We start from the raw sequence: 13,692 nt of genomic DNA, 5'->3' as shown, positions 1-13,692 counted from the left end.
AATACGTAAATATTATATAATAATTAATTAGGAGTGATATAGTAAAATTACGGAACAAGTTGACAGCTGGAAGCAGGCATGTCGACCGCCAGTTGCCTGCTTCCAGCCACCCCACTCACGCTTATATATATAGTAGTAATTACTCATCAAAACTTCTATTTTTTTAAAATGAAATTATAATACACTAGCGCAATAGTATATTTATAAGTTTATACGATAAAACATCTATACAAACACAACACCACTTTTATCCCTTGTTTGCCAAAAAAATTCGGCAACAAAAATTTCTTTTTGACACAGTAAGAGAACAAGTGACATCTTTAAAGTTCTGATATCGGTTTAAACAATTATCGACGTAAATTTAATTTAACATGGTGAAAGACTATCAAAGTCAAATATTTATCTTTTATTCGTGTAATTCTAGAAATTGCATCTAATTTAGAAAATCAAATTCATTGTAGAGCCTCGTATTGATAACGTGTTATGAACTAATATAGAAAGAACAAGAAGAATAGGAGAGAGAAAAGAGGTGAATTTTTATTTTTCTTGAATAATAAGGGTTCATCTTGAGAGATGATTTAGAATCTCTATTTATAGAAAAAATTTCTCCTCATTTCTCTCCAAAAGGTAGGTATTCCATCTCTTGATGGATACTCACTAAATCTTGATAGATATTCAATATATTTTGATAGACATTCGCTATAATATAAATACGTTTATAATTATATCATAATTATGATTTCCATTTCAATTGAAGTTACTATCCTTATTTGATCATATTACTAAAAATAAATGTCCAGCACTATTTTTCTAGTTTAAAAAATCAAATAATAATTTACTCAGTTATGTCTAGTTTACCCATAGTTATTACGTATAGTCATTACTCAATATATTTTTTAAAAATATTAAATTTATTATATTGAAAGGGTAATATATTAAAATTTCTCATATTAATTATTATTTATCAAGGTGTGTGTCAAATTAATAGTGGATAAACAAAGATAGATGGAGAGAATAGTTTGACTTGGACAAAGTTTATATGATGATAGCAAACTTTTGATATATGTGAACTTAATTATTTTTCATTATTAACTAGTATTAGTAAAGTAATCATTAAACAAAGATAGATTAAATAAATAATTTAGATTTACAAATTTATCAAATAGTAAAGCATAAAAAACTATTTCATTGACCAATAGATAAGCCAACATAAACTAATGAAATGTAAGTCAAAATCTCTAGTCAATTATAGTTTCTTGAATAGTTTCATAACAAATAATTCATAATAAATTACTTCAAAATGAAAAAAGAGTTGATAAAATCAATTTGAATTTGTTAAAAATATTTACCTATATACGAATATTGAAAGGAGACTAAGTATAAAGAAAAAATATTATCGTTCTAGTTATACCATTTATAACATTCACATTTAAGTCAAAAAAAGGATCATAAAATACTAAATATAAAAAAAAGATAAAATTTATCTCTAAAAATTTTAAAATTTTAAACGCATAGATCATAATAATCTCAAGCAAGATCTTGAAATTTTTATTTTTCATTTGCGTCAAAAAAATTAATATTTTTTTTAATTTTATTAATTGATTCATTATTTAGTGAGACTATATTACAAAAATTTGTATTTGGATAAAGAAATCATTAAGGTGACAAACTTATTTTTCTCAAGAAAGAAAAACACTATGAATAATTAAAATCATTTTTAACAAATAATTTTCTTGTTTCAAACCTATATTGTTTGAATATATAGTGACCTTCTCATAGGTTTCTTCTTCTTGAAATCTCATTATTAATTAGTGACAACACTCCTTCAATATGCGGATCTTTTACTATACCAAAATATGATATTGAATAATGATTAATAAAATAAAAAAAATCAATCATTTTTATATCATAATTATGCAAGACCTCAAAATAATATATAATCAAGAAATTATATTATTCATAGTATAATTTATATTTGCATAACAAACTTAATTTTCTCGAGAAAGAAGAATCACTACGAATAATTCAAATCATTTTCAACAAATGATTTTCTTGTTTCAAACCAACGTTACATTGTGATTACATTGTTCAAACTTCTCATATGTATATTCTTCTACTGAACTCTCATTCTGAAATATTGATAACATTTCATCAATATGTGTGATTCTTATTATGTCGAAACCATTATATTTAAAGCCTGAAATTTATGAAGAAAATTTTGAATTAATATTTAGCAAACTATTGACAATTCTTATTTCTACATATTGATAATGAAAAACTTGATAAATACCAATAAGGCTAATGATCAATAACAATAACAGAGAGAGAAGAAAAGTGTGACAATATTTCTGTGTTATTGAATTAGTATATATAGCCATATAAGGTCAAATTTTTCATATAATAAAAATAGAATGTAAATTATAAATTAAATTTTTCAAATTAGTACACAAATTAACTTAAATTATAAAACTTTAGATATTTAATTTTTCAAAATTTAACTTTTCCATATAAACATCACTGAATTGATACAAACAATATTTTAAAAAGTGATAAATGAATTAAATAATCCAAAATGTTATGGCATTATATTTTTTTGTCTATATTTTTTTTTAATACATAAGAGATGCTAAAGCCCTAAAATTACTCCATTTAAATGTGGAGATCTTGTTGAAGACTAATACCCCCACTAAAATAGATCAATGCATATTAATTTAAAATTTCAACAAAATAATCTCCTTTCTTTTATAGTCCAAACTTACCATTTAAAAATTATTTAATATGAATTAATAAGTTCATAGTAGATTGCAAAAAATAAGTTAATTAATTATACGTATTTCCATTAAATAAATAATGTACCACATAATTGTAATACGACTACACAATCAACTAATTAATTTCAATTAACAAGAATCAATTTTATAATCATAATATATAAACTCAAGTTCCTTAAATTTAATGTTGTAAATTTCAAAATATATTTATGGCTAAAGTAGTAATCAATGTTCGTCGTTTTTTTTTTACCAATATATGTATATCAATTATGTAACTTTGCATATATTTTTTGTTAAAATAATTCTCAATATTAACTGATTTTTACATCAATTTAATCTAATTAATTTGATGAAAATAAAATTATTATTAATATTATAAATATATACTTACCATAAATTTGTCCTAATTTTATATCTTGATTATATTTAATTAATGTACAATTACATAAATGACTCAAAAATGGAAACAATTGATATTAGTTACCTTTATGATTTCGGAAATTCAATCCCATAAATTTCTCATATTTTTATAGTTTGATTATATTAATTTGATATTAGTTACCTTTATAATTTGGGGAAGAATTTTAAAAAGGTAACAATTAATTTTTTTTCTCAATTACTGATTTGTTTCTCAAAAATTTCTTATAAAATTATAATTTGACTATATTCAATTGATTATTTAATTATCTTTGTAATTTTCTAATCACTCAAATAAGATAACAATTATTTTCTTTCCTAATTACAGATTTTCTTATATTGATTCATTTATTGTTTTACAAAAATAGGTCAAACTTATTTGCGACTAAAGTTGAAATATTTTTTTAAAAAATGTCAATTAAACTTTTTTCATATAAGTTGTTTGATTGGTAATTGATTATTAATTCACAATTTTTTCTCGTAATACTTTCTTGATTTACTCAGTTGTAATGAAATCATAATTTTTTAATATAATATTATTATTTATATTGTTTGCATATTTTGAGGGATGACATCTATATTTTTTTTTATTTTCCATCCGGTGTCGGATGCTCTCATTAGAGCCCTAACTAATCCAGATCGCGCGTTGCAGGGCCCATTAAAGTGGCAGTGCTTCCAACAGAGTTTTCTCCATACCTAGGGTCAAACCTTTGACATCTAGTTAAGGGTGGAGCAGCCTCATCCACTTCACCACAACCCATATTGGTGACATCTATATTATTATGTTCCCCATTTGGTAATATTTGTTTCAAGATTGACAATTAACTATTTTCTATCATATAAAAATGTAATTAGTGAAATTCATACAAAGATTGTTTAATTAGTTGGATTAGTCTCAATATAGTAGTAATATCTAATTTTAACTATCTTTCAATTAAATTTGTATTTTTGTTTTATTTGAATTCAAAATTTTACATCCTTCCATTAATACTAAAAATTTCTCAACTCAATTAAAATATTTCTTTTCCAATTATGTCTCTTGATTGTAATTGATTACCCTGTCATATTGAGTTAATATGTTTTTTCATAAATGTCAAGTAATTGCATAACTAATATTACATACGCTATGAAATAAATAAATAATTGACAAAACATAAATTAATTAACTACTAATCTTATTATGAAATAATTGAACAATCATTTATTTTTACCACAATATGAAATATGACATAATATAAAATAAATAAATAAATAATCAATAGAAACATAGAATAATATTACATAATTAACTACTAATCTTAATAGAAAATAATTGAACAATCGTAATGATTTTCATCCGACAAAAATGATTTTTTTAACCACAATATGAAATAATATTAAATAAAATAGTATGAAATCATAATAGCTTCCACCCAATAGTAATAAATATTAGTTATTTTTTTACCAAAATATGAAATAAAAAATAATATTAAATATTTAAATAATCAATAAAATAGCTTTTTTGTTATAAAATGATAGTTTTTTATTGTAAGAATTCAAGAGGATAGTTCTCAAGATGTCACTTGGCTTAAATTTAGGCTAGAATATACAACTTTATTATGTATATAGATGTGTATATAAATATTTCACCAATACACACACACACACATATTCACAACCACATTTGAAATCAAATAGGGAAATTCACCTTTTCTCAAAATTATACTCAATAATTTGCAATTCTGTTAGGTTTTTGTATCTTAATTTCTTCCAAAATCTATATAGAAAAACAAAGTAGTATCAGTTAAGTTTAATGAATAACCATACCAATAATAAAGATTTCAAAAATGTAAATAAAATCGAAGTAATGAAAAATACAGGAAAGAGAATACAACTATTAATTGGAAGATAAAAAAAATAGCAAGACTAAATAAGAAAATAAAATCAATTGGGTTCATAATCTAGAAATCATCAACTACTCAGAAATAAATTAAAATACAAAAGACATATCCTCAAGCAAATAGTATCAACTTTTCTTTTTACAAATTGCAGAAGAAACTATATTACAATAATTAAATCATTATAGAATATGATAGCGAGTATGTAATATTCAGAGAAAAATAATCGAAAAGTTTAAAACTAATTCTCTATCGAATCGTATATGTACACAACAATGATCTTTTCTTTCTTCTGTGGAAATACACTAAGAGTTGAATAAAATCTACTCCTTAGTCAAGCGAGTTCTTGTTTCTATGCTTTCTTCTTCGGATAATCTCATAGATTCATATTGTGGAGTTAGAATTCACATATATGTAGTATTTTACATAGAGATTTTTATATAGAAATGACTCTTAATTACAATATTATTTTACCATATATGTTGCTTGATTGCTAATCAATTAATAACTTTCATATAGTTAATGTGATAATTAAAATATGAAATAACTTTTTCATATTAATATTTACTTAAAACTCTGAACAAAGTAATTGATCAAATAATATGGTCATGCAAAAGGTTGTGATTTAAATGAATAAGTTTGTTTACTTGTGAAAAAGAGTCCCTACATGGAAGAGAATTAATTGAGATTATAATCTGTAATCAATTTACTATTTTTGAGCAATAAATTAGTAATAAATTATTTAGGTAGAATTAGCAAAAATATTTCTAGCTAAAAAGGAAATAATCGATATTGATTGAAATTTATTATAAATCGTTTGCTTTTATATTTTTTTAAAACTCATTAATATGGCAAAAAAAAGATTTTATATCATGTAAATTTTTTTTATGGTAATATTATACACAATATAGTAAATATTTTATAGAATAACCTAACATGTTGAAAAAAGTCTATTTGTAAAGGGAAATTAATACGAATTAATAATTTTATTAGCAATTTATAAATTTTAACCCACAACTCAAGTATAAATCGTTTAAATGTAAATATTATGCTTTAATTCTGATTAATATAGAATTGCTGAAAAGTAAAAACTTAAAGTTTTCTATTTTTGTGCACTACATCTCCTGTAATTTTTTATATTTAATTGATTACATAATTATCTCTCTTTCCGTAATTGTAGATTTCATTCAGTATTAGTCAAACTTAGTTGATTTATATATACCATAATACGAAAATTTTGAATAAATCTATAATATTAATGTTCCTTAACTCTTAATATTTTTCAACAACAACAACAAACCTAGTATATTCCCACCTAGTGGGGTCTGGGGAAGGTAGAATGTACACAGTCCATACCACTACCTCTAAAAAAGTAGAGAGGTTGTTTTCGATAGACCCCCGGCTCAAAACACATGACAATATACAAAAATATTCAAAGCATGAAACACGATAAAACTAACATAGATACAACATCCACAAAAATAATGTACATTACCAGACAAAAGACACCAAAACCCTCCTAACTACGGACTACGATTCATCCCCCCACCTTATCGCTCTATCCTAGTATTTTTCCTCCAAACCTTTCTATCCAGGGTCATGCCCTCAGTGAGATGTAACTGCTTCATGTCACGTCTAATCACTTCTCTCCAGTAGTTCTTCGTCTACCCCTAACCCGCTTGAAACTATCTAACGCTAGTCTCTTACACATACGAACTGGGGCATCCGTGCCCCTCCTCATCACATGACCAAACCATCTCAACCTCACTTTTCATATTTTTTCCTTCACCGCTACCACTCTCACCTTCTCTCGAATAATCTTATTCCTAACTCTGTTAGCCCTTGTAAGACCACACATCCAACGCAACATTCTCATTTTTGCCACTTTTAGCTTTTGGATATGGGAAGTCTTAACTGGTCAATACTCCGCTCCATACAACATAGCCGGCCGGACTGCAACTCTATAGAATATGCCTTTAAGCTTAGGAGGCACCTTTTTATCGCATAAAATCCTCGAAGCGAGCCTTCATTTCATACAACCTGTCCCAATATGGTGCGAGACATCCTCATCAGTCTCCCCATTTTCCTGGATCGCAGACCCAAGATACTTAAAACTATCTCTCTTGCAAACTGCCTGAGAGTCCAACTTCACCACCACCTCCTCCTCTTGCCTCGAGTCACTAAACTTGTACTCCAAATAACCCGTCTTGGTCCTACTCAATCTGAAACCTTTAGACTCCAGAGTTTGTCTCCAAACCTCCATCTTATCATTAAAACCTTGTCGCGACTCATCAATCAAAACTACATCATCCGTAAAAGGCATACACCAAGGAACCTGGCCTTGTATACTCCGCATCAACACATCTATCACCACGATAAATAAGAATGGACTAAGAGCTGATCTCTAATACAACCCTATTAAGACCGGGAAGTGCTCAGAATCTCCTCCCACCGTCCTTACTCGGGTCTTCGTCCCCTCATACATATCCTTAATCACTCTAATGTATGCCACAGGAACCCTCCTCGCCTATAAGCATCTCCAAAGAACCTCCTTAGGGACCTTGTCATACGCTTTTTCCAAGTCAATAAACACCACGTAAAGATCTCTCTTCCTCTCTTTATACTGCTCTACCAGTCTCCGCAATAGGTGAATTACCTCAGTCGTCGAGCGCATAAATCCAAATTGATTCCCCAAAATAGACACAATATTTCTCAACCTCCGTTCCACCACCCTCTCCTAAATCTTCATCGTGTGACTCAATAACTTAATACTTCGGTAGTTATTACAACTCTGAATGTCACCCTTGTTCTTATATAATGGAATCATCGTGCTCCATCTCCCTGCCTCAGGCATCTTCACGGACTTGAAAATATTGTTAAACAGGTTGGTCAGCCACCTCACCCCATCCATGCTAGAAAACTTCCAAAAATCTACCGGAATCTCATCGAGCCTCGTCGCCTTGCCCCTTCGATCTTACAAATAGCCTCGCTGACCTCCTCTACTTTAAAACGCCGACAATAGCCGAAATCTCGATATTCCTCGGTGTGCTCCAACTCCCCTAGCACAACACCTTTGTCCTACTCGTCATTCAAGAGCTTATGAAAATACGATTGCCATCTTTTATTAATGAGAGCGTCCTCCACCAATACTCTGCCATCTTCCCCCTTAATGCACTTTACTTGATCCAGATTATGACCCTTCCTCTCCCTAGCCTTGGCAAGCCTTAACAACTTTTTTTCCCTATCTTTATCCTCTAACCCCTTATACAAACTCTCAAAAGCTGTTATCTGAGCATCTGTAACTGCTAACTTAGCCTCCTTCTTAGCTAACTTATACTCCTCCCTACTAATCTGCTTTTCCTCTTCATCCTTAGTCTCCACCAACTTAGCATAAGTTGTCTTCTTCTTTTCCACCTTCTTTTTAACATCTTCATTCCACCACAAATCCCCTCGATACCGGCCTGACTATCCTCTCGAGATACCCAACACCTCTCTAGCCGACTCTTTGATGCATCCCATAGCCCTATCTTACATACTATCCACATCCCCGCTATCCTTCCTAAACCTCCATCCCTTCCAACTTCGCCCCTATCTCCAGGGCACTAGCTGGAGTCAGTCCATCCTACCTAAATCTAGGATGGCCCTTCCCACCTCATCTTTTCTTGCCCTTCTTGATACCCAAGTCCATCACTAGAAGTCTATACTGGGTTGCAAGATTCTCACTCGGGATAACCTTACAATCCTTACACATTGCTCTATCCACCTTCCTAAGCAGCAAAAACTCAATTTGAGTCTTGGCTAGCCTACTATGAAAAGTAACCAAATGCTCCTCCTTCTTTGGAAAGATTGAATTCACTACCACTAGCCCAAAGGCCCTCGCAAAATCTAAAAGAGCAGCTCCCTTAACATTCCTATCCCCAAACCTGAAACCTCCATGCACATCATCATAACCTATCGATAGAGACCCGATGTGCCCATTAAAATCCACTCCTATAAAAATCATCTTTGAACTAGGCACGCCTCTTACCACCTCATCCAAAACCTCCCAAAATCTCTTCTTCTTCTCCTCGTCCAGGCCCGCCTATGGCGCGTACGCATTACAGATATTCACAGAAGACCCCCCAATAATTAATTTGTTTGACACCACCCTATCACTAACCCTTTTAAACTATTCTTAATCTTTTTCATCCAATATAAATAAAACTTACTTACTTTTTATCACAATATAAAATAAATATGAAATAATTAATTATTTATAAAATAGTTTTTTATTGTCAAAATGTCAAGTGGCTAGTTCTCAAGATTTCACTTGGCTTAATTATAGGCTAAATATTCTTCTTTATTTTGTATATATATATCTATATATATATATATATGAAATAATTAACTACTATTCTTAATATGAAATAATTGAACAACCATAATAGTTTTCATCTAATAGAAATGAATGTTAATTGATTTTTACCACAATATGAAATAACATTAAACGAAATAATATTAAACCATAATAGTTTTCCTCTAACAGAAATGAATCTTAATTGTTTTTTACCACAATATGAAATAATATTTAATATTTAAATAATCAACAAAATAGTTTTTTGTTATGAAATGATAGTTTTTTGTTATAAGAATTCAAATAGTTAGTTTTCAAGATGACACTTGTCTTAACTAATAAATAATAATTATGTTAAATATGCATTTTATCTTATGATTATATGATTTTTTCACAAAATTAGTTAGAATCAACTACGATCAGAATATATGATGAAAATATATTACTCTTTCATATAAAATTATTGCCTCATGATTAGTTGTATTACAATTTAGTAGCACTTACCATAGCCATATATGGTAATGATTGGCAGTGTAACGGTTTGATTTAATATATATACGATTTACTTACCATAGTCATCTACTTTTCATACATGGGAGTAAGGAAATCTACAATTCACTTACCATATCTATTTACCATTTGTATGACCTTCTTAAATCATTTGAGTGATTGAAATATATATTTGAAAATTAGAATACAAATTATGGAATTAGGAGTATTGTTTGATTGCAATATATATTTGGAAATTGGAATACAGATTGTGGAATTGCTCCTATGAAGTCAAACTTAATTATTTGTTACCACAATGTGAAATATATAAATAATTATAATATTGTTCATTAATAGGAGTCAATTCAAATTATTTTTTATCACAATATGAAATAATAGATAAAAATAAATAAAAGTATTCATCAAACATTTTGCTTTATTATATATATAGAGTTGAAATATATAAATAATTATAATAGTGTTCATTTATAGTAGTCAATTATAATTATTTTTATCAAAGTATGAAAATATGAAATAATAGAATAAAAATAAATAATAGTGTTCATTCAATATTTTTTACCACAATATGAAAATAGATATGAAAATTTAAAAATCTATATATAAAATAAATGATTAATCAGTAAAATAAATATGAAATAATAGATAAAAATAAACAAAAGTATTCATCAATCATTTTGCTTTATTAGATAAATAAATTTGAAATATATAAATAATTATAATAGTGTTCATTCATAGTAGTCAATTATAATTACTTTTATCACAATATGAAAATATGAAATAATAGAATAAAAATAAATATTCAATATTTTTTTACCACAATATGAAAATAGATATGAAAATTTAAATATATATATATATATATAAAATAAATAATTAATCAGTAAAATAAATTTTGTTTCCAAGAAAATAGATTTTTGTTGCCAAAATACCAAGTGGCTAGTTCTCAATATGCCACTTGGCATAATTTTATGCAAACTTCTTTGATTTATTATATATATAGATATGAAAATATGAAATAATAGAATAAAAATAAATTATAGTGTTCATTAATATTTTTTACCATAATATGAAAATTTAAAAATCTATATATAAAACAAATAATTAATCAGTAAAATAAATATGAAATAATAGATAAAAATAAACAAAAGTATTCATCAAACATTTTGATTTATTAGATATATAGAGTTGAAATATATAAATAATTATAATAGTGTTCATTCATAGTAGTCAATTATAATTATTTTTATCACAATATGAAAATATGAAATAATAGAATAGAAATAAATATTCAATATTTTCTACCACAATATGAAAATAGATATGAAAATTTAAAAAAATATATATAAAATAAATAATTAATCAGTAAAATAAATTTTGTTGCCAAGAAAATAGATTTTTGTTGCCAAAATACCAAGTGGCTAGTTCTCAATATGCCACTTGGCATAATTTTATGCAAACTTATTTGCTTTATTATATATATAGATATGAAAATAGATATGAAAATTTAAAAATATAAATATGAAATAAATAATTAATCAGTAAAATAAATTTTGTTGCCAAGAAAATAGATTTTTTTTTGCCAAAATACCAAATGGCTAGTTCTCAATATGCCACTTGGCATAATTTTATGCAAACTTCTTTGCTTTATTATATATACACATATGAAAATAGATATGAAAATTTAAAAATCTATATATAAAATAAATAATCAATCAGTAAAATAAATTTTGTTGCCAAGAAAATAGATTTTTGTTGCCAAAATACCAAGTGGCTAGTTCTCAATATGCCACTTAGCATAATTTTATGCAAACTTCTTTGCTTTATTATATATATAGATAGATATGAAAATAGATATGAAAATTTAAAAATCTATATATAAAATAAATAATTAATCAGTAAAATAAATTTTGTTGCCAAGAAAATAGATTTTATTGCTAAAATACCAAGTGGCTAGTTCTCAATATGTCACTTGGCATAATTTTATGCAAACTTCTTTGCTTTATTATATATATAGATATGAAAATAGATATGAAAATTTAAAAATCTATATATAAAATATATAATTAATCAGTAAAATAAATTTTGTTGCCAAGAAAATAGATTGTTGTTGCCAAAATACCAAGTGGCTAGTTCTCAATATGCCATTTGGCATAACTTTATGCAAACTTCTTTGCTTTATTATATACATATATTGGAGTATAAAACTAATTTTTTGGTTAAATATTGCCATATTATTTATGTGAAGTAAAACATTTTCAATTATAAAATTTTACTGTTCTCTTTTTGAATAAATCAATAACAAAACAGAGAAAAGACATAAAGTCATTATCGAAGTTGTCCTGAATTTACTAAAAGATACCTTAAGTATATGGGCGTATTTTTACCCCATAAAAGTTATAAAGACCATCATAAATGGATCATTTTGACTGAATTTCATCTTTGATTTGTGTTCCATGAAAACAACCACGTGAAGGAGGAAAATTGACTGCAAGAATAAATTGAAAAATGCCACGCATCAAAAAAATTCTATTCTTTTTAAAACCCATTTTTTTTCGTGTTCCTCAATCTCCATTGAAATGCAATTGAAGCTTTGAAGAAAAAAGAGACATTGACCTCAACATAATCGGCTCAAAAAGTTAAGAAATTTTATTATTGTTGGTGTTTATTTTTTGATGAAAATAAAAAAGTGATAAGAAAAATGAAGAGACATCGTCTATCAGCCAACATTTTTTTCTGCGAAAAGGACTTTCCAACAATAAAAGGTATGGTGAAATTTTGACTATGAGTGAATTACAATAGTGAGAGAAATCATCAGTAAGGTGAACTAATATTTAGTGAAATTTCAGAGAAGAAAATTCACACACAATTATAAATTTATTTATTTTTTATTTCAAATGAGAGGGTAAAAAATGGTGGAGTTAGGACGATAAGGGGAAGAGGAATTAGTTAAAAAACAAGAATAAAAAATGTCAGGAGTGGGGGTTGACTGAAGGAGAAATTTGAGGAAGATAGTCAGTAGGAAAAAGAAAAAGTGAAAAGTTTTAAGGAAAAAAAATATTATTTTAAACTAAATTAATACGTGTCAATTAGTAATTGGTGCGTGGTCAACATCTATTTCTAAAAATTGGGTTTGATTAAAAAAAAACATAATAAAATCAATTTGAAATGATTTAGCAGGATAATAGGACCCCATAATCTTTAAGTGTCTTTTTGAAATTTAGATATAACTTTAATGTTGTCTTTACGTCTGTTCTCTAACAAAATATTATCACAAAAATTTAACTAGATTAAAGCATTTAATGATAAATTTCACTTCTCACATCAAAGTGATAAGGAGTTTTTTCAAATTTAGGACCTATTTAGAATGGCTTTTGACTTTTGACTTAGAAGTCAAAAGTCATAAAGCTAAAATTTCTAATATTTTTTGGTTTGAAATTAAGTATTTATAAATACATTTTATTTTATCCAATCCCTTCAAAAATATTTAAATACTATTTTAATATAAAAGTGCTTAAAATAAGTCCATTCAAATAGTCTCTTACATTTTGTGAAGTAAAAAATGTCACACTACTAAATAGAGGGAGTATGATGTACATCAAAGTGACGCTACTTTAAGAAGGACATTCACAAGAAGTCAAGCTAAGGACCTTCAAGTATATCAAGCTTTATGGATGAAGATGGAATCTTTGTAAGGCTCCAATATGGATGATTTGAAGATATTTAATATATAAGCGTGTCTACCATTTAAATTAGCTTGTAATTTAAATAAAGGACAATTTAGTCT

At 27.0% G+C, this 13,692-nt stretch overlaps 1 protein-coding gene across 1 annotated transcript; it reads right to left on the bottom strand.

Moving 5' to 3' along the window:
• Window positions 1-7,091: 7,091 nt before the first annotated feature.
• Window positions 7,092-9,068, bottom strand: LOC107849072. Its single transcript, XM_047401615.1, has 4 exons — window positions 8,732-9,068; window positions 8,246-8,493; window positions 8,001-8,143; window positions 7,092-7,287 (listed from the first exon to the last, which is right to left on the bottom strand). Exons 1-4 carry the CDS (start codon window positions 9,066-9,068, stop codon window positions 7,092-7,094), a joined length of 924 nt encoding a protein of 307 aa, XP_047257571.1.
• Between the last annotated feature and the right edge of the window lie 4,624 nt (window positions 9,069-13,692).

This window comes from Capsicum annuum, chromosome 12, assembly GCF_002878395.1.
Source record: "Capsicum annuum cultivar UCD-10X-F1 chromosome 12, UCD10Xv1.1, whole genome shotgun sequence".
Classification (NCBI taxonomy): Eukaryota; Viridiplantae; Streptophyta; class Magnoliopsida; order Solanales; family Solanaceae; genus Capsicum; species Capsicum annuum.
Note: the sequence above shows the minus strand (reverse complement) of the source record. Positions and strands in the feature narration are given on the sequence as shown.